This window comes from Emydura macquarii, unplaced genomic scaffold, assembly GCF_026122565.2.
Source record: "Emydura macquarii macquarii isolate MOO-44397 ecotype Brisbane River unplaced genomic scaffold, CSIRO-AGI_Emac_v2 contig_383, whole genome shotgun sequence".
NCBI classification, from domain to species: domain Eukaryota; kingdom Metazoa; phylum Chordata; order Testudines; family Chelidae; genus Emydura; species Emydura macquarii.
Genome location: NW_027130520.1, coordinates 8,302,110 through 8,324,918, shown reverse-complemented (window position 1 = coordinate 8,324,918; position 22,809 = coordinate 8,302,110). Strand labels below are relative to the sequence as shown.

Here is a 22,809-nt window from a genome sequence, read left to right as displayed (position 1 = left end):
ACTAGCAGTCTTTTACTCTCTCACTCTCTGACCCTATTTATAATGGCTGAATCTTTCATGAGGTAGCATGTTGCTTACTACATAGTGTGAACACATCTGTCTTTCCTTGCTCCAGCTACACAGACTTTCCTCCTTTGTGTCTGATATAAAGTCTATTATTTCCTCAAACAATTAGAAATTATACTTTTCCTGCACATAGCTAGTAGAGCTAACCTTAGCATTTTTGAGTGGGTCTGCGAAATGATGACTTACTAATTGTCACCCCATGTAACTAATTCCTATCTACCCTGACCACATACCTATGCAGCATGAGGATTCTGGTGACAATTCTTTGGGACAAACCCTAAACATAAGGGACTCATTTAGTTTACATATTTTACGGAGGTAGGGATTCCAAAACATTTTCTTTTTGCCTCTAAGTTAAACCTTGTTTAGAGTAGATGGGGGTGACTAGGGCTGGTCAAATTTGCAAATACTTTATCTCTATTAATCTTTCCCCTCTCCTCATTTGTAAATAGGTAATTTTGAACAATGATAAAATAGTTTGTCACAATAAATTCTGGCCTATGCTTCCCTACGAGTTTTCACTATCTGTGCAGCATGACTGGTATCTTAAATCACATGGTTTTGTGTCTTTCCCGATTCAGACGGAGTCTCCTCTTTCTGGTCACCTCACAAGTTGCCTGAGAACAGTTAATTGTTTGACAAATGTATTGTGCAAGCCCCAAAGAGCTTTGTTAAAGATCTGCAAAAGCATTTCCAATGTAAATACTGGCTGAGAGAGTTGCACTAATGTTCATGGCATGTTTGCTTTCTTTGAAGATTCTTATGAAGTCACGCAGCCCATTGTCTACACGTAAAAATGAGCCCCAAAATCTCAAAAGTGAATCAGCAATGTAAGCACATTCCCCCCCGCCATTCCTGCCCCCCCATTCTCACCCAGCTCCACTGGTACCCTCTGAAAACAGCAGGTGGCATGTCAGACTGCCATGTAACTACAGTAGTTAGAGAGGATTCAACACAGCTTGTATGGAAAGGAGGCTGCATTGAAAGGCAGGTTGTTGCTTAGCAACGTGAAAAACTGTTCTAAACTGCAACCTTTGCTAAAGTGTTTGTTTTTAAAATCAGGAAAAAGGAGAAGCAAGCAATGAACAAGGGAAACTGAATGAATATATGGGTGTAGACTGTGAAGAAAAGAGAAAAATCAATGAGTAATAAAAGGCAGAAAAGATTTAATCATGGGTATACGGTGAGTTACTGAGGGATAAAACAGATAAAACAACATGAGACAATGTCGGTCTGTTCTTTGCTGCTCTCACATGGAAACGGGCCTCGGTTCTTATAGAGAGGCTGTCCCATAGTGTGTATTCTTGATAAATAACGTGGGTTTTTTGCTATCACACTTAGGAATAAAGTTAAGTAACTGATATTTTCATATTAATGCCTCCATATTTCCCTCCACCCATGGAGCTAGTTGAGAGAAAAGTAGTTCTTCAGCATGCCTCTCTCTTTGAAACCCCATCACTACCTTCACAGAAGCCCCTTTGTGGAGCTGCCAAGAGGCTCCAGTTCTCGGGGAGGGATCAGCAGGTCTCTGACAGAGTCTATCCATCCTGACAAACAAAATTGACCAACCTAGATTTTGAATATTTAGGTTGGATTGCAAGTTCTTTGGGGCAGGGAACTTGTTTTCTTGTATTTGTCTCTAAAGCAGCAAATGTACCCCTGGCACTGTAGAAATAATCACATAATATTATTATAATTCCTGGACAAAACATGTATAATGGAACTATAAAATGCCTTATCCACACTGGAATGTTTTTGGTGTTTGTGACTGGAGCTGAGTGGGAAGTGGTTTTCCCATCCTGGAAAGATCTGAAATTTCAAAATTTTTCCTGTTTTGCAGCAGGACAAACTGACAACTTTCAAAGATTTTCTACAAAAAAGATGAGAGATCCTATAGCCCAGTGATTAGGGCACTCACCTAACATGTGAGAGACCCAGCTTCAAGTCCCAGACCATGTGAAGGTGGGGGGTCTCTCTCTTCCTCCCCCCACAAATCCATCCTGAGAAGCGTTTCCTGACTAAAGTTTCACTGAAACTGGTATGTTCCCATGAAAAGTTTCCATTTAAATAAATCAGCATTTTCTGATGCAAAACTTCAAAATTTTCCACACTAGTTTTATTTGCAACCCCATTAGATAAAATTGATTTTTAAAGATATTTGATTTTTTTCAGATTTTTTCCTCCTTATGGCATCACTACAGGTTGAATTAAGGATGGCAGAATAAGAAATGCATAGGTGAGGCACCCAAACATGTTCAGATTTCTTTTGAGTGTAATCTTAATTCTGAACTTCCTGCGTTCGTAATGATTTGGGTATAACTACAAGATCCCTGTAATTCTTTAACTCAAATTACTGATTCACACTTTCAACCTTACCTTTATCTTAATGTAGTTTGGGAATTTCTTTAAGTTTTAATTAAAAGTGTAATACACAAACACTGAGCAAGACACCTACAAAGAATGCTACCATACAATTTTTAAAAATGATTTGAATATATGTCATGTAATCCTTAACAGCTGATTTTCAGCACCAGAGCAGTATGAGGCTGCCAAAGGATAGTGGCAAATCTGGCCCTTAATTTGCTATTAACATGCTGGTTTACAGGGCTATGTTAGTGAGACTGGCACTATGTGGAGGAGGAGCAGGAAGAGCTAAGACCCCAAGTGGCTCTGCATTTTAAGGCCTCCCTGCAGGCCTGCTTCCAGCAGTGCTCCTGCAGTACACAGCGGAGCCAAGAGAGCTTTCCTAGCACTGATGCCCATGCTAGTGTGCAGCCACAGAATCTTTAGAGAGCCATGACATTTGGGCAAGTTAATCTATTAGTGACATGTGCAGTATCTCTCATACCACTGAGTCATTACAGCTAAGTGAATTTTGCACACAAATTAGCTGTAAAGAAGAGCGGTGATTGGTTGAGTTCTAATGTCACAGTGGCCACACTTTAGAATTACGTGAGCATCTCAGTAGCCTATATAATATCAGTCTTACACTCCCTTGGTTTCTGTGACTCTGTCCTCTCCTGGTTCTCCTACTACCTCTTTCTAATTGCTCCTTCCAAGGATCCTCCTCATTTCCCCTCCAACTTTCTGCGGGGGTTCCACAGGGCTCTCTCCTTGGTCCCCTTCTCCCTCTACACCTTATCTCTGGGTAATTGGCAAATACAAATTCAACTATTATCTTTATGCTGAGTACTCAGCATATCTACTTCTCTACTCCAGACCTGCATTCTTCTGTCCAAACTAAAATCTGTCTAACGTCTGTCTCTCTGACAGCTCCCTGTGGACATTTAGCTGCCAGCTCAAGCTCAGTATGGCTAAAACCTTAACCTTGTCTCCACACCTATTCCCAAAAGGCCTTTACTCCCCTCCGCCCCCACACACACAGCTCCTTTTTCTATCACTGTGGACACCCCCATCATTCTGGCGGTCTCTTGGGCCCATAACCTGGGTATCATCTTTGACTCAGACTTTTGTAGGCCCTCACATTGACATTGTGTCTAAATCTTACTAATTCTTTCTCTAAGATTATGGCCTTTCCTACCCATCCATGCAGCTAAAACTCTCATTCAGGCTCTCATCATCTCACATCTTGATTACTGCAACATCCTTTTCTCTGGCCTTGACAGATGCAGTCTTGTGTTGCTCACATCCATTCAGAATGCAGCTGCAAAGATCATTTTCCTAGCCCGTTGCTTTGACCTTGTCACCTCTCTGTGCATCCCTTCACTGGCTCTGCTTTCTCTATTGCATCAAAAGTAAGTCTTTAGTCTTCAAGGCCCTTCATGGAGCTATCCACATCTGTGTTTGTACAACACGTAGTACAATGGAGTCCTGGTTCAAGACTAGGGCTCCTAGGCAATCCAGTAATACAAATAAGCAATTAGATACAATAATTAGATTAATTACAACCTAGTTTCTTCAAATATAGCCTATACAGAATATTTCAATTAATTACATTTTAACTACATGGAAAGTTTGAAGTATATGTGTTACTCTGTTAAAATCATTTGGGACAAAAAGACTGACAGATGTTACATGTATTAAAGGAACCAGTTTTGAATTAATTTTAACCCAAACTAAGATTTACTTGTAAATTATCAAAATAAATATTTTTTGCCCAAAGATAAGTGCTGCAAATTTTGTGAAAGTATCCTCTATTTTTTCATACAAATCAAAGACTTTGAATCCCTGTTTTAAGTACAAGATGGAGCTATGAAGACCTCAGTAACACCACTGCACTGCAAAATGTACCACACCCCATGTGCGTACCATTTCCAGTCACAAACATAACAGACTCTTTTATGAATGAGTAAATATGACTAACAATCCCCTAATCCACTGTTTCGTTAAATCACTTGAAACGGTAACAGCATGTCCAAAGGATTCACCTTTTAGAATATGAATGTGCTCTGAGGTCCCTTTGAAACTCTAAGGGTAACAATTTGTGAATCAATCAGAACTCCAGTTTTTCTTGAGCAACATGTAAATATCAATTGTAACAGCAACAAATACTCTTCCCTTGTCAGTTAGAGGGAAGGTCAAGAGGGGACAACAACCCCCACAAAATTCAGTACAACAGTAATTTTTATAAAATTGCTCTCGTGTTCTTGAAATATCAAATAATAATCAGCAGGGAAACAAAGTTGTAAAAGGACATCAATTTAATTCAGATCATTAAACTAGTTACATGCCCAATTAATGCATTACCCTGAAATTATTTCAAAATAGCACTGGGGCACCCTCTAGTGTTTAGACAGGAAAAATTCTGTTCCTGAGATTTAAAGTATCTTAAAACAGTAATTGCTAATTATTTGACTTAATTAAGAACACTGTAACATTTGGGTCCATTTTTACTGCTAGACAGTACAAGTATTAGCCTTCTTCCTATGAAGACTTCTTCAAAAGACCATGTACAGAGTGCGTGAGAGGATTAGCCTCAAGCTATGAACAACCATAGAGCCTACGGTTTTGTACATCCCTTTCCCCATATTCTTAACTTTTTAGTGTAGGGATGCAGTGCTCCCAGACTGCTTCTTCTGTTCCATATTAGCACTCCTTAGCTGTCTTTTTAGCTTCCCCACAAGCCTCCTTTATTCTGGCCAATACACAGGTCTTCTGTTATCCATAGCTGCCATGCAGCTGCAGCTTCTCCTCAGGATCAGCCAGCACCATGACAGCAGCTAAATGCATGCCTGCTGCCAGGCCATTCCTAACTGCTGCAGCTTGACTGCCTGCTTTGACACAGTAATATCCCAAAAGCCACCATGCCCTAGGCCATGGAAGCCAACTGGATAATATGGCCCTGACTAAAGAGCACTGTTGCAAGACCATGGTAGAGAATCACCGAAAATCACTTCTAACGCTGCAGGAGAAAACACTAAACCGAGGAAGACAGAATTCCCCACCATCAGGCTGTTCTATATAGAATCATAGAAAAGGCAGAGTTGCAAGGGACCCTGAGAGGTCATCAAGTCCAGGCCCCTGTCCTGAGGCAGGACCAAGTCAACTTCGACCATCCCTGACAGGTGTTTGTCCAACCTGTTTTTAAAAACCTCCCATTACGAGGATTCCACAATCTCCCTCGGAAGCCGGCTCCAGAGCTTAACAACCCTTATAGTTAGAAAGATTTTTCTAATACCTAAATCTCCCTTGCTGCAGATTAAACCCATTACTTTTTGTCCTACCTTCAGAGGACAGAGAACAATTCACCACTATCCTCTTTATAAACAGACCTTAACATATTTGAAGACTGTTTCCAGGTGCCCTGCCCCCCGGTCTTCTTTTGTCAATACTAAACATGACCAGATTTTTTAATCTTTCCTCATCTGTCGGGTTTTCTGAATCTTTTATCATTTTTGTTGTTCTCCTCTGGACTCTCCCTGGTTTATCCACACTTTCCTCAAGGGTGACACCCACAACCGGACACAATACTCCAACTGAGCCCTCACTGGCACTAAGTAGAGTGCGACAATTACCTCCTGAGTCTTACACACAACACTCCTGTTACTGCAATCCAAAATGATATTAGCCTTTTTCACAACCGCATCACATTGGTGACTCGTACTCACCACACAGAGTTATTTCCCATTTTGAAGTTGTGCATTTGATTTTTCCTTCCTAAGTGAAGTGCTTTGCACTTATCTTCATTGAATTTCATCTTGTTGAATTCAGACCAATTCTCCAATTTGTCAAGGTTGTTTTGAATTCTAATCCTGTCCTCCAAAGTGCTTGAAACCCCGCCCAGCTTGGCATCATCTGCAAATTTTATAAGCATTTGCTGCACTCCATTATCAAATCATTGATGAAAATATTGGCTTGTACCAGATCCAAAACTGACCCCTGTAGGATCTCACTAGATACACCCTTAGTTTGCCAGCAAACCATTGATAAACTACTCTTTGAGTATAGTCCTTCAACCAGCTAAGCATCCATTTCAGAGTAATTTGATCTAGACCACTCTTCCTTAGTTTGCTTATGACATGTCATGTAGGATTGTGTCAAAAGTCTTACTAAAAGTCAAGGTATCACATCTGCCACTTCCCCTATACTCATCAGGTCAGTAACCTTGTCAGACAGAAATGTGGTTTGGCATGATTTCTTCTTGACAAATCCACGTTGACTATTCCTTATAACCCTATTAGTCTGTACAAGGTGCTTATACATTTCTTAATAATTTGATCCAGTATCTTTCCAGATATCGAAGTTAGACTGACTGGTCTATAATTGCCCAGGTCCTCTTTGTTGCCCTTTTTAAGAGCAGTAGTATGTTTGCCCTTCTCCGGTCCTCTGGGACCTCACCCGCTGTCCAGGAGTTCTCAAAGATAACTGCTAATGATTCCAAGATTGCTTCAGCTAGTTTCTTAAACACCCTAGAATGAGTTGCATCAGGCTCTGCCAAATTGAATACATCTATCTAAATATTCTTTAATCTTTTTTCCCCCTATTTTGGCTTGTATTCCTTCTCCCCTATTATAAACATTGTGTTGCACATCTGCTCATCATTAACCTTTTTAGTGAATGCTGAAACAAAATAGGTATCAAGGACCTCAGCCTCCTTAATATCATCAGTTATTAGGGCCTCTACTTAATGGGAAATGGAAAGTTGTCCTAATACATTCCAAGAACTTACTGGAAATTTTGTGTTTTGCCATATTAATTTTCCAACAAAAGCATACATAAGATTAAAGCAGTGGACCTGGCTGAGCCCCAGGAAAGATAAAGTCAATGATGATTGTACTGGAAGGAAAGGAATTGGGCCCGAAGAGCTTTATTCTAATGTTTCACTTACATTTTCTTGGATTTTTTTCTGGATCCTAATAATGCCACTAGATCAGTGGTTCTCAACCTGCAGCCCAGTCAACAGAGAGCTGCAGCCCATGTGACATCCTCAGGGCTATACAGGTATATATATATATATATATATATATATATATATATATATATATTGTGTGGATGCAGCCCACATAACACACAGAGAACTGCATATGCAGCCCACAATGGTAAATAAGTTGAGAACTACTGCACTAGATAAATCCCTGGTTCACCTACACCTTGAATGCTGTGTCCAGTTCTGGTTGCGCCATCTCAAAAAAAGATATAGGAAAACTGGAAAAGATTCAAAGCTGTGCAACAAAGATGATCAGGGGTATGGAATAGATTCCATATGAGGAAAGACTACAAAGATTAGGGCTGTTCAACTTAGAAAAATAGTTGACTAAGGGGGATATGACAGAGACCTCTATAACAATGAATGGTATGGGGAAAGTAGATAGAGAAGTGTATCACACGATATAAAAGCCAGGGATCACTCAATTAAGTTATGAGGCAGCAGGTTTAATACAAAGAGGAAATACTTTTTCACACAACACACCACTTGTGGAACTCATTACCATGTGATAGGATGTTTTGATGGCCAAATGTAAAACTGGATTCATGGAGAACAGGTCCACGAATGGCCCCATGCTCAGGGTGATGCTAAACCTCCGACTACCAGAAGCCAGCCCTGGAAGACAGGGGTGGATCACTCCACAGTCATTCTGTTCTGTATGTGCCTCCTGAAGCTCTAGTACAGTTGCTGTCAGACACAGGATACTGGCAAGGATAGACCATGGTCTGATGAAGTATTTCAGCACTTATGTTCTTATATTATCCTTCAAGGTACTGAGCCCCTTCAACTTTCCTTGATGATATGTCACCACCTAATCTTGGCAGGCTTCCCTATCTATGTCATTAGTTGATGGAGGCCTTAAACTGAATGGCATATAATTAGGGGATTGTTTAGGGGTTCAGCTATTTGTACTGTAAGTAGTACCTGGAGGTCAGAGTCAGAGATCAAGGCCCACTGAGCTAGGCACTGCATGTTTTGTTGGTGGGATGTGTGTCTAATTTGTATTAAGTTTTTATAGCAGATAAACACCTGTTGTCTCAGCAGCTGCTATCAACTAAATAAATCAACTTGTCCTGCTTATTGTCTCCATTAGAGGGTAATGGCAGACTTACAAGTCAGTATATGATACACTTAAGGAGATTAATATAGTTTATGCTCGGTTCTTGATGAGTGTCAATTTGATTCATTAAGAATTAAATCTACAATTATTTTTGTTCATTCTTCGCAACATATAAGGAAAAAGATGTGTACGTTCAATAAATCTCACTTCTTGCAAAAATATTAGGGCTACCCGTGTCAGCCAATCAGTAGTGTGTGAATACTTCCCAGTGATCTTAGGTGAGGACAGAAGTCTCTAATCAGTAGTGTCCTCCCATGTGTACTCCTCCAGGAAATAGATGAAGTGCAGGTCAATGAATATATTCTGATCTATATTTAACAACTAAGTGGAAGAAAAGAAAGGAAAACTTATCTTCAGAAAGTATTCAAAACCCCTGACTAACATCTTAATGAACAGGAAAACAGTTGCAGAGGAGAAAGTTACTAGTTTAATGTCTTAAGATAAGGTTATACTCTAAAGAGTAACTCATCATGATGGGCTACTTTTTACTGTATTTCTCATCGAGGGAGCATTGATCATTGAATGTACCAGGAGTGCTCAAATCCAGGGTTTCCTCTCAAAAAAGGCTGCTGAGTAACACCACCACAGCATCAAACCACACATCAAACATTCAGTGATTTGACACATCACCACATCCTCTATATTCACCATCTTCTTTGTTAACACATTTTTATCTTGCTCGATTTGTGCTCTTTTAAATGGCTCATCACCATTTACTCACTTCCAGGGCACAAATGGAGCAAGGCCTGCTGTCACTGGATGCATAATTTAGAACCCATGTAGAACATCTATTCTACTTCACTTCCTCAGGATCCTGTGCTATTCACTTACACCCTGACATCTGTTTGCATCCAGTCTTAATTCTACCCTTCTATCTTTCCTCCTCCCCTATGATCCACCATCTCTTCTGCTCTCATGTTCTCTTCTCCCTTTGCTCTAAAACTACGTACAGTTCACTAGTTTGATTTCCTACTCCCTCCACATTCTTGCCTTCATCACTGAAACTTGTATCTCTTCTCTCACTCAGCCTCATAGCCTCACCTCTCTCACTCCACACTGAACAGTGACCTAGGCAACCTGCTTTCAATTCATGCTCCTCTCTGCTCTGAAGTGTTCCCCCATCTATCTTTCCTCTCCGGATGGTCTTTCATCCTCCCAGCTCCCAGTTCTCTTTCATTTGTCTCAGTTAATCACCAGCATCCATCAGAGCAGGAGGGTTCTAAGGTCTGGAAAATGCCCATTACAAAACTTTGGTTTTTCCATTACTTATATTCTTTCCTAAAGAATCTCATTAGGACACTATTTTTTCTATTGCAGGGTTTTCTACAGTATCCATCACCATATTACTTAAGTACCTGGATTCTTCATTTTATGGATTTTTAATACATTACTACTGTTAATTTTGCTGTGCAATGTCACTTTAGCAACTCTTTAGTCATCCCATGTTTCAGTTTTCCCCATTAGGCCAATCACCAATCAGGCTGTTACTAGTTCTTGCTAGAGTTCCCATGCTGTTTACATGCCGGTATAGAAACTTTGGTCATTAATATGCTCTGTCTACCTCAAAATATTTCTGCCTTACTTTGTAGAATGAATGCTAAATCTGCGTTAGGTAACAACTTTCCCCTTCTTACATGTTCTAAATCCAGTTTAAAAAGGATGCCCTGCCCATTTTCAACTCAAGGTGGCTTCCCTAACCCTTCCATGTAGAGTGGAGACCATCTAATCCAACCTCTCTCCTCAACACAGAAAGCACTCCAATTCTTCATGACTCCAAAGTCTTCCTCTGCACTAGTGGCAAATTCATCTGCTCGTCTCCCATGCTGGTCTTTTCTCTTAGTTTGTGGTTGAAACTAGCTGTATCCAAGATTGCTTGAATCGACTCTGGAGATCAAGAAGAACAGAACCTAAAACCTTCTTAATCTTACACAGCGTTCAACTCACATTATTTGTTCTCATGTGGGTAATGATTAGAAGAAATTAGCATTTGACACAGTGGTCCCCAAACTTTTACCCCACACCTCCCCTTATCCCTGTCTGCATCCCCCATACCTATAGCTGGAGCTGGGAGCTGGGCCATGGTCAGTGCCGTGGCTGGGAACTGCAGGCCAAGGCTGAGCCAGGGGCCAGGTGCTGAGGCTGCGGCCAGGGGCTGTGGCTGGGGGGCAGGGCCAGAGCAGAACAGAGCTCCCTCCCTGCCCCCCGTGGGGGCTGGCCTGGGCCCCACAATTTGGGGACCTCTGATTTAACACATGCTGCTTATGAAGGATGCCAGGGCAAAGCATAGCACCCTAGATGTCTCAGACTAGGTTCTTTAACAGTAAAGGTAGTTTACATTAAGATGTTACACAGTAAGATTAATTTCTGCTTGGATATGCCATACTTTAGATATCTTGTGTTCATATGCATCTTATATATTAGCATGCACTAATTCAAGACCTATACAATAGTAGGTAAAGTACAATAGGGATTTACAAATTAAAAGCCTTAATTTTAAGCTATGTTGCTTTTGTCAGTTTATCTCAACTGTAAAGCTATTTTAAAAAATTGAAAATGGTTTTAAGATAGTAAAATTTAGCACTTCAAACACTTCTCTTTCTCAATGCCTTCCCAAAATTAAGTTAGTTCTGTTATCAAATATTGGAAGTCTACTTGTTCTATGTGATGTGGATGTATCTAAGATATGTAGCATGGGGTCTAAAGCCTGATCTCTCACTTCCCTTTGCAGTCAAGTTCAGAACTCCAAGTTTCCCCCTGTAACACTTGACGCCAGATACCTACTACATCGCCTTGCATAAGCCTGTGCAAGTTTCTTTGTAAGCAATACATTTAATTTAATAATCTTTGTCTTTCCTAGCATACACAGGTTTTGAGAAAGAAACAAAGCTTGACTAACTTGAATGACCTGCTGTTTAGCCTTTCTTTGTTCAATGGATACCAGAGTCTGTATGTTCAAATAAGATTCAATTTTTACTGGCATGTTCTTATTCCAGGGAAGAGAATTGGAGGCAAGTCTTTGAGTATCTATATATCCAAACTAGTCTCTTCTCAGGAAAGTCCCAACCCCCTTCATTCTAACAAGGCCAGTCAGTATATTAATCCTTATTGCCACAAACATCTTCATCCTTTTCCCATGCTACATTTAGGCTTATTTGGAGAACACCCTCCAAATTCTAAGATGCAAAGTCACTTTCCCCCCTTCCCCCCACAATCTGTCCTTAAGGATTCATTTCTTCCATACTACCTGCAAGTGAGACAATAGCTATTTAACAGAATTTCTTCCCCTTCCTGTTGATTTGTTACGACCACTTGTTGCAGCTTATCTAAAATTAGACTGCAAGCTCTTCAAGACAACTCTGTTAGTTCTGTAAAGTGCCAAACGAACACTCATGTGCAATAAAACCCTGATCTAGAAGATAGGAGAGGTAGAGCAGGACATGTAGCAGAAAAGTTTTCATTTTAACAAGAAACTCTCTGCTTACTCTTCTGCAATACAACTGTCTCCTCTCTCTCATTGCCTTATCTATTCTAAATTCTTCAAGTCACATTCTACCACCTCTCCTCTTTGCCAGTACAAGTTAAGATCAACTTGAGAAATAATCACAAGGTCTTCACATCACTAAATTTATATCACATGCTGCCTACTGTCTTGTATTTCATTCATTTTTAAAGAGTTCAGGTACGGTACATAACAGAACTATACAAAATGAATTTGTATTACCATGCCAGGAGTTAACAGATTTCTTATTTATTTGTGTCCAGTTCAGGTACCCATAATTCAAGAAGGACATTGATAAATTGGAATGAGTTCGGAGAAGAGCCAGGAGTATGATTAAAGGATTAGAAAAAACATGCCTTACAGTGATACACTCAAAGACTCGATCTATTCAGTTTAACAAAGATAAGGTTAAGGGGTGACTTGATGCCAGTCTGTAAGTGCCTACATAGAGAACAAATATTTAAAAATAATAAGCTCTTCAATCTATCAGAGAAAGGTCTAACATGATCCAGTTACTGGAAGTTGAAGTTAGACAAATTCAGACTGGAAATAGGGCGTTAAGTTTTTAAATGGCAAGAGTAATTAGTCATTGGAGCAATTTATCACATGGTGGATTCTCTATCACTGTCAATTTTTAAATCAAGATTGGATGTTTTTCTAAAATATACTCTCTACCAATTATTTTGTGGGAAGTTCTATGGTTTGTATGCTACAGGAGGTCAGACTAAACCACAATAGTCCTTTCTGGTCTTAAAATCTATGAATTATCTTGTTTTGAAGCTTTGCTACTTTAGCTCAGAACTCCTTGGAAGTGCTTACACACAAGCTGATCATCCCTTTTAGCGGGTTAGGAGTTTCAATGAAAGCTGCTGCCATGTCTTTAAGGGTGTTTATACTAAGCAATTAGAGGCCACACAACTGATCTGCCTTGAGCCTTTCAACATTGCTTGGATTCACGTTATTGATATTTTATATTAAAGGCTGAACAGGGAAAAAAAACTTCAGAGAGGCACTGATTTACCAAATATTAATTTAAAGCTCAGGATTTGTCTTGATGACTACAATTAGTTTAGTGTTATAAATTCAGTACTTGGAATCCATCAGTGTTGAAGTAGTGAGTGTAAGATGTAGTTTCAAATATAATGGTCTGTGAGAACCGTTACTGGAAATGTTAAGCAACTCTTTCCCACAAGCCAAGCAGTAAAAGGTTGCTGTCAGGCTGCCTTGTGTGATGTGGATATAAGGTAGGTAGCAACTCTTACATAACGTAGCACCCAAATTCTAGAGAGTTGCCACCAGATGCAAATGAATGAAAACAGAGCAATACATACATATAAGAGTAGAAACGCTGACTATATCTCTCCTGCTCCTCCAGAGAGTTAGGTCATGACTGTCTCCTTAAGAGCCAGACTGTGAGTGTGAGTGAATTCACACATAGAACTTTATATTACAGGAATAAAATCTGCTCCAATATTTTTCATAACAATGCAGGTGTTTATTTTAGTTTACTTTGCATCAAATTTGTGTTAAACTCAAATTGCATTTCTATGCTGTCAGATACAGCACATATTACATCTTTACATTAGCTGTATTAGTGTTTGGTTAGAGTGTTTAGCTGCAGTTTATGTATCACAATAAGATGGCCAATACATTTGCACAGGTATTTTTATTTTCTCCTGTGTATGTTGACAGTGCTTATGGATGTAATTTAAAACATTCTGAAAGCACAGACCGCATATCAATCTCACATACTTTACATCACAATTCAACAACATTAACAACTGTGTAGCTACTAAATACAGAGAACAAAATGGCATAAATGTTTACACTATCGTCCTTTGTAAACAAGGTCTTTAAGAACAATGGTAAATGAAATTAATGCAGATCACCATATGGAAGAGGAATTACCATTTTCTTTAAATAAATGACTCTTTATAAATACTCTGATTCTCTCAATATACATTTACAGACTTGATTGATTAAAAGCAGTAATACCTACACTTTTCTTTAAAAAGAAAATGTCAGGAGATGGACCACCATGGGGAAAATTCACTTAAGTAAAGGGAGAAAGAAGCAAGCATAGGATTATCAGAGTTAAAAGTATCATTGTACTTCAACCTCACTTCTGTTTACACGAACACTATAAGAGGATTGTCAGGATAAGGAAACGTTTACTTGAAGTCCAGCAAATTGCAATCAATCTTGTAGTACACGTATGGATAGTATTCCTGTTGACTGAGGTTTAAGCCTGGAATATCCATAGTTGCCTGTGAAATAAGTTTTTGTTAAAAAAAATTATACTTTTTACAATATAAATTTGTCAGTGTCCTATTCAGGAGATTACATGACATGGTCAAACATTTAAGATGCATGAAAGTCATGCAAGACCTCAAACTTAAAAATCAGAAAGATATGTGAATTTTAAATTTTGGGTTATGTTTTGTTGGGTAATGTAAACATAAGGGAAGAAAAGGATAATGTGTCACCACACTTCCCAAAATGGAATACGGTGGATAGAGAAAAAAATCTTCCCTTATAGAAACATTGGTAGATTTGTACCAGTAATCCATACCTTATTTATATTAAATAACATTTGGCTTTGTTACGATAACAACACTATATGAAACAAAAGTGTAATTACTTGTTTCCTTTTTCTGTTTCTCAGCTTTACACAATCTTCAGTAATTCACATGTTAGTGTTACTTCTCTACAACAGTTTGTATTAAAAGTATTTTCCATGACATAGCAACATTTAAGTAATGCAGTTTTGTTTAATTATTTTCAAGGGTGGAAATCCAAAAAAGAGCCTGAAGAATCAGTGCAAATGAAGTTTAGATTTGTTTATTTACATCCCGATTTCATTAAATTATTATTTTTAATATTTCTGCAAACCTAAAAATTGTACTTGAGGAAAATTCAGCTGATCCAAAAGTCTGAAAATTAGTCTGCAGGATTAAATATAATTTTTCATTCCCTATTTCTGATCAACATTGACTTCTGAAAATGTTTCAAGAACTCTTAATATAAGAAGGAACCTTCACGACTATTTGGCTGGACTCTACATATTACCTGTATTTTGATCTCTTTAAGACATTGGCTTGCTTTATTGTCAACTGCCCATGAAAGATAATGGCTTTGGACACTGAAGTTTTATCTAGACACAAAACAAGTACTGTATAGGCAGCAGCAATGCAAGCTTCCCCAGCACTGAGGGACTACTAGAGGTGGGAAAGTGTAATTCTGATTTCATGGCCATTCACTTCACACCTCTGCTGAAACAGCCACATAAGGTAGGTTTGTTTGTTTGTAATAAACAGAATCGATCCCTCACACTGGAGATGGCAAATACTATATCCTGTATTATTTGTGCTCATTCTAAACTAATTTTAAAACTTGAGTGGCGTTTGTTCTCCGCCATTTATCTTGAAGTTCTAACTGTTTTCTTTTGGCCATGGAAAGGGGCTTTACAAACTGCCCACAGTGCATGTTGGACCCACAGCAATCCCCAGGAACATAGAAACAGCTCTTCAGTGACTTGGTTGTAACTTAAGTACTTCTCCTTCGCAAAAACCAATGCAGAAAATGTCTGGAGAGCTCCACTGATTTAGAGCCAATAAGATTAAATGGTTCTCTGAACTGGAGGAGAGCAATGAGGAACCGTTGTTCCTAATGGAGCAGGGGAGCTCTAAAAAAAAAAACAAACAAAAAACCACACAGCTCCTGAAATATGTTTTGTGACCTGCCCCAAGACAATCCATGGAGCATATTTCTTCTTAAACAGCACCCAGAAGAGCCTAGATGCTTGCATCTCTTTCTCATGGAGCAATACCTTTTAGACGATTAACACTGTACATTGTGACAGACCATTCCCACTTGGTTTAAAAAAAGACTAATCAATATAGGGTTGAATGTAGGTGGCAGCTAGACACCATAAACACCAGGTATAATAATTACACAAGTTACTTACATCAATTATAGCTGCTGCACTGCTATCAAGATGTTTGTATAAATCATTCAAAACTTCTCTCAGTTTCTTCATTGTTTTCTTATTGGGTTGAAGGAGCATTGCCTGAAAATTAACTGGCAAACCATACCTGAGAGAGCAAGCAGAAAGCTGTGACAGATGGTAAGGAGATTTTTTTAAAAGTGGCATAAAAAAGTTTATTCATTCTTATCTCACACAGTGTTATACCACATTCTAGGGGGAAAGAACCCTTGCTAAAGGTTTCTGGTTCCTATTAATAAAACATCTGTGAAGATCATATTGTTATTATTGTTTTGTCATATTGAGCACCTTGGAAATTAATTTTGAGTAAGAAGAGAAATCTAATATTTAGACACCTTTTTTTTTATTCCTTCCATAGTTAATATTGAATTCTCATATTCATTCTTACCAAGCTTCACCCCCCACTTTATTTTATTTTATCTTTATTTTTTAAGTTTTGAAGACTTCCATTAGCTTACTGCTAATACTTGGGATGGCAACAAAGTAATTTACATGGGTTGAAAGATCTCAACTGTGTGATTATGTGGAAAAGCTAACTCCCTTTCATGCCAATCCCTTTTCCCAGTGACCTTTTAACTTCTCTACGTGCATATTCATTTTCAACACTTTTAATTTTAATCTAAGTTTCTTTACTCACATCATCTCCCAACATAACAAGCCTGCATAGTTGTGGGATGGGCTAGCTGTGGAAGAGATCTATCAAATTAACTTATGATTCTATTACCAGTCCCTGACATCTTTTCAACACTGCTCCTATGCCTCATTTTATTCTTTACACTCTTCTGTTACTATAAATAAAAAAGTACCAACCAGCTTTCAGTAATTGTCCAAACTGGACAGCAGCAAACTTCCATTGCAAACCAGATGTTCCTACTTTAACAATCCACTCTCTTTGCAGAATTCCTCCAGTTATTTTAATCAACTTATTAGGTATACTTCTTATTCACTTATGAACAAGAGAAAAGCAGGGTATGAGAAAACAGTAAAACCACATGCTGCGGAAAAAATAACTCTAGTGGGAACTGCTGCAAGGAGTCTTGGGTTGCTTTATATGCCTCAAAGCCTGAAGAGTTTTGCATTAAAATGTGTTTACTGAGTTCTTGGTCTTCTCTGTGTATTTTCAAATAGATCATTTTATTTACTGTTTGCATTTCTAAGTCTAGAAAGTTTTCTTCTACAAGCCACTCCATTAAAGCAAACCACTAACAGCCAATGAGGACTTCGTGATCTAATATACAGAGAGGACAAGACTCTTAAAGGAGTAGGGCAGGAACACTTCCAAGGACACTACGGATTGAGTTGAGTCTGATGGTGCATGGATTAAGTTCCTCAGTTATCTACAAGTAGCTCCAGATAGATTTGGAGTTGAGTAGCACTGTTTTCCTGGGTTTAAAAATAAAATAAAAATGTTTACCTTAGAACAGATTCAACAAACACTCTTAATGCTTTCACATGAATCCATGCAATGAATGCTTCACTGAAATTCACTTTCAGCCACCGAACCAGAGGTCCCTGTTGGGGTGGGGAGAGGGGGGGAAGGAGAGGAGAGACAGTTATTTACAAGCCTCAATAAAAAAGATTCAGTCTTATTAAAATATATGTTTACACAGATACTCAATGTTAAGAACGGTGTTACTACATACACAGAAAACTTGGGAGGAGTAGGCACTGGACAGCTAACTCCAAATTGTTTTAGTATAGAGAAAGTACAGTAGGGATCTCATATGAAAATTGCATTTGGTTTTACTGAGACCATGCTGGACTTTAAGACCAGTCAAATAGCTATTAGTGAAGTTCATAATCACACTGCAGCTGTGTTTTTAGCCTATAGACATTTATTAACACTGAAAATTATGGCAACAATCCTGAGAGTCATGCCTTTTCTGCTTTGCTCCACTCCACTGGTATGAAGCAGCCCTAAACCCAGGAAACCATACCGTGAAGACCTTCTTTGCATACGGAGATCCCTGGATAGGACAGATGCTCTGTGGGGACTCTATGTCTCACTTCCTAGTTGCTGGTGTAGGGGATGTGGCCAGGGCTCTCCTGTGCACTGGGGATGCCTAGAGCCTTATTGCCCCTTAGGTCTGCTGGCAGCAACCACACTTAGACCAGTGATCCTCAGACCTCAGTGATCCAGGAGCCGAATTAGCCATTAACATTATCCAGAAGAGCCACAGTAGTGTGAATTCATTGTTTCATTTACTACAGTACCATAGATTCATATTTCAACAGTAAAACAGTGGAATATTTAGTTTTTATATTATATATATTTAATTTATATATATATTATATATATTTAATACTGACTAACCAAGTATTATTTTATCAACTACAATTGATTAATAACATAGTAAAAGGATCCTGATTGGCTAACAGCTTAGATCAGTTCATAAATAAATCTCTCAGTGGTTTTTATATCATGTGCTGCATAAATCACAGGAGACATATTGAAGAGCCACTTGCGGCTCTCAAGCCTCAATCTGAGTATCACTGGGTTAGGCTGACCCACCATAGAGCAGTCCCAAAATCAAAGGAGCACAGACAGCACTGCTGCAATCCCCATCCTCATTTATCTCAGCCAGAGCCAAGGATCAGGTCAAGTACATTGTACCACTGAGGAAGGACAATTTAAATGTGTGATTTTTCCTCTATGAAAGAGGAGAGAATTTAGTTTTAGCTTTCTGCTTGGACACCAGTCTGTCTAAATCAATGTTTCCCAACCGGTGTGCTGCAGCACACTGGTGTGCCGTCAGGCCTGAGCAGGTGTGCCATGGAATTTTTTGAAAAACTACTTGAAGAGTTCTGAATTGGCTCATGAATATTCATAAGTTAATTTGGAGATTATATGGTGGTGTGCCTCAAAATAATTAAAGGTATCAAGGTGTGCCACGGCAAAGAAAAGTTAGGGAACCACCGGTCTAACTGAATGTTTTTGGACTGGAGACATAGTTGTATATTTTATAAAAGACTTTGTAATGCTATGAGCTACCATCTGTAATGTTTTCAGAAAGGCTACAATGCCTTTAACTGGAATTCATAGCCAGAATTCACTGTATTTCAAGCATGAATGTAATGGAACAATTTACATATTATCGAAGTCCTTTTGGGACTGTGTTACCATTTTGGTGAGTTTATTCAATATCAAAAAGTCATTCAACAATTTACATGCAACTGAAGTATAATCCTTATCTCAAGGATTATCATCTCTGGGGATTATGTCTCAGACCAAAAGCAGACATAACAGAGAAAACAACTTTTGTTGTGGGCTTTGTGGTCTGAGGATGATCACAGCAGTGACCTTTTCATGCCTACATGCTCAGTTATAGTAATTCCCCTCCAAAATAATATTTAGTTTATGCCAACTTACAAACTGTTTCTTTTTGTCAGTAGATAGCCTGTTCATTTCTTCTTTGTCTGCTTTCATCTCTTCTTCATTATACTGAAAATCACGGACCATAAACCTACATTTGGAGAGGAACAAAAAACTGCAAGTGGCTGCATAGAGTACTGTTAAATAGGAAATAAATCTGAAGACGTGATCTTACTTGTATTCCCTGGCTTTGTGTCTGAAGTCATCCACTGCCTTCCTGAACAAGGTGACACTACAGAGGTAACTATCTTGGTCCTCAGAAAGAACACTGTGTAAAGAAAAAAAAAAAGCATTACAACTCACAGATTTAGAACCATTATGAGACTGAAGCATTGCAATGCAAATTCTAGTCTGCAATCACTCAGAACTAGTAAATTCAATCAAGCTGCTTCTGAATGGTTGTAGAACAGCCTTACTGCATCCTAGAGTACTTAGTTTCCAGAGTTTAACTACATTAGAGAAGAGTAATTGTAGCTCAGGCACTCACATTTATCATCCTTAAGCAAGAGAGAGGAACTGTTTACATTTCACATTCAGTGGATGCTTTCTGGAGCAAAACTGTTAGCTATGCTAAACCTGCTATTTCTGCAATTTAAAGTCATATTTTATTGGAAATGAACATGAGCTGATTTCATTTCAATGTATGCGATCATGAGAGCTTTCAGCAGTTGCATTTACTTTTGCGTTTTTCAGGTGAAAGGAAACGGGTGCAACTACAGAGAGACAGAAGTTGAGGAGGTAGCAGTGAACTAAGAGTAGGTGACTGGATGGCATTGAGCCGTGTCAGCCATCTTGGAACGTGTGCTCCAAATGAACCCATTTAACATCCCAATACAATGTGGTTTTCTTCACAAAAGTTAGTCTTTCTAAAAGCTCAACTGCTATAATGTCTGTAGCAAACAGCTTGAGGGACCTAGCCTGTTCCCCATTGCCATGTAATCTGTCACTCAATCCACCTGATTTACACCACCCACCCATCCCCCACTCTAAGAGCAAAGTGTTCAAGAATATACCTAACAATCAAAATAAGCTACCAGAAAACTACTGGAAAATGATACCTCAAATAGGAAGTGGGATTTTTTTACCTTAGTAATTATAATAAAAAAAACAAAAAAACATTTTGAACAGTTTGCCTAGCCATCTCCCTTGCCACATTCAGATCCCTCTAAAAAGCCTCACTTCCAACTACAACTAATAAGGGGAGGAATAATAACAAAACAGGAAGGATTGGAAGTGAGGCATCAAGATTACATGCACTCAAGTTAATATGTTATATTGTTGTTGCTGTTTTCTGCCCCAGCACTTCTCTCACATTTGTCTTTACGAACATTTGTTGCATTGTTTATACTGTAAGCTCGAGGGAAAGAATCATGTTTTTAAAGAAGTATTTACCACATATCTAGACACTTTTAAAAAAAATACAGTGTTACTTAATATGCTTTGCAGAACAAGGAAAATGTATTTGTTCCTGGCCCCTACCTGCAGGAAGCTTTTTTAAAAAAAAAAGTAGTAAAGATTGGCTGTGGAAAATCCAGTAATCCTCCAGCATGTCCCCAAATATTCTCCCCACCAAAAACGTACACCCACACTTGCACGCAGGATCTGCACTCATAAAGATCCATCCTGCTTTTCTGCACTACCCACAAAAAAACTACACAACATAATCACCCTCACACCAGCCCTTCCAAGACCACACATTCTCCACACCATCACACACAGTACCTTCTGCCTTCTCTCACACATTTTTCTAGGTAATATGCTGATCACCATGGTATTAGAGTGCCAAACACACACTACTAATCTCCACACAATATTAAATATCCCCTCCCGCACCCGCTCAGAACCATATGCATCCCCAACTCTTCATCCTGTATCAGGTTTCTAGTGGTATAACTCATTTGTTTTTAGTGCATATAGTAAGGGCAAAAGAGCTTACCACTACCAATCACAGTTTTATAGGTTTATTTTTGTTTTAAAATAAGACACTGGCCCAGGACTAACACAGCACATCTGGACTAGTTTAATTTTTCTGCTTCAATTCTTCAGACCATGTCTTATAAACACTGGGTCTGACTGACACCTTTGTGAACTACAGAATTTAGAGAGATTCTTAACATTTAGAATATTGTACTTGGGAGTGGAAATCAGGCAAACTATTTAATAAAACAAATGTAGGCAATTACTTTATTATCAGGTATTAATCAACAATTAAAACCCAATCACAAATAAAAGGTCCCCCAAGATTTTGGGTCAAGGGGCACTCTTGTGCATGACTAAAACCCAGTTCAAGCAAATCAAAGATTTACTTCTCAAAAGCTGAACCACAGAAAAGCCACTTACTTGCTGGATCGTGGAACTACCATCTCCGCTAATGTTTCATACTGCTTAACCCAGTCATTGTAATTTGACCTACAAAATAAACAGATTATAATTAAAATTTAGTTCTACAACAGTAAAACCAGGGTAAAAATCCAATGGGTGACAAGAGGCAGGCAGAGAACCCCTGAATATTAAGATACCCAAAAGAGTATTTGAAAATTGTTTCTTCCTCCTGCTTGTCAAGTTTCCCTCATAGTTGGAGAGCATCAGAAAGTGCACAAAATAGCAGAGAATTTGGTCCCCTGTCCTATTTTTCAGGACACTAAGTATTGCAAAAGGAAACAACTCTTAAATGAGGAATCGGAGAAATAGCATTTGATCTTTAAACATATTTTTAAAGTTAACATGCTTGTGATTTAAGGGTTTCTCTTTGTTGTGTTCAAGTGAAAGGCAAAGTTTTGTTTTGTTTTTTCTTTTTTAATAACAGGCACAGCTATACAATTACGTTAATAATTGCAGGTTTAACACCTCTCAGAGGATCTCCAAATGTCTGACAGACATTGGTCAATCAAGTCTCTCAACATTCCTTTGAGATATTTACTTCCCTTTTACGAGATAGATAAATGGAAGTACAGAGATTAAGAACCAGCTTTTCAGAGATTTTCTGCATCCGGATTCAAAATTAATATGATGGGATCTGTGGGTGCTTTACTGCTCTTGAGGGGAAAGGAACCCATCCCTAAGCAACCTGCCCAAAGTCAAAACAAGTCAAATGTAGAAAGAAAAAATGCTATCCATGAGTCTTTATTCCCAGTCCCTTGCTACAGCCTCTAGATAATACTGCCTCTTCTTAATTTTACTGACTACTAAACTACTATTTAGTAGCTATTGTGCTTCTATATTGTAAATTAGAAGCCCACCATCCTCTTCCAACCCCAAAGGGACATGGCAGCACAACAAAATGCCTTGAGTTTACTCAGTTTTTGATTCAAGAAATATTCAGTCTGCTCTAAAAAAAGACCATTTGGGTTTCAGGTTG

The 22,809-nt window shown here is 38.7% G+C and overlaps 1 protein-coding gene across 3 annotated transcripts in view; it reads right to left on the bottom strand.

Annotated features, from left to right (window-relative positions):
* Positions 1–13,543: 13,543 nt before the first annotated feature.
* Positions 13,544–22,809, bottom strand: part of ATP6V1C1 (ATPase H+ transporting V1 subunit C1) — a 34,834-nt gene continuing 25,568 nt past the window's right edge. For 2 of the 3 annotated variants that reach the window (XM_067537344.1, XM_067537345.1), the window contains 6 exons: positions 21,792–21,860; positions 19,627–19,719; positions 19,449–19,542; positions 17,493–17,590; positions 16,040–16,166; positions 13,544–14,339 (listed from right to left, as the gene is read on the bottom strand). In XM_067537344.1, coding sequence (XP_067393445.1) covers positions 14,244–14,339; positions 16,040–16,166; positions 17,493–17,590; positions 19,449–19,542; positions 19,627–19,719; positions 21,792–21,860 — 577 coding nt within the window. In that variant the 3' untranslated portion in view covers positions 13,544–14,243. Of the gene's footprint in view, positions 14,340–16,039; positions 16,187–17,492; positions 17,591–19,448; positions 19,543–19,626; positions 19,720–21,791; positions 21,861–22,809 lie in introns of all 3 variants that reach the window. The other variant, XR_010917842.1, reaches the window with a different exon arrangement.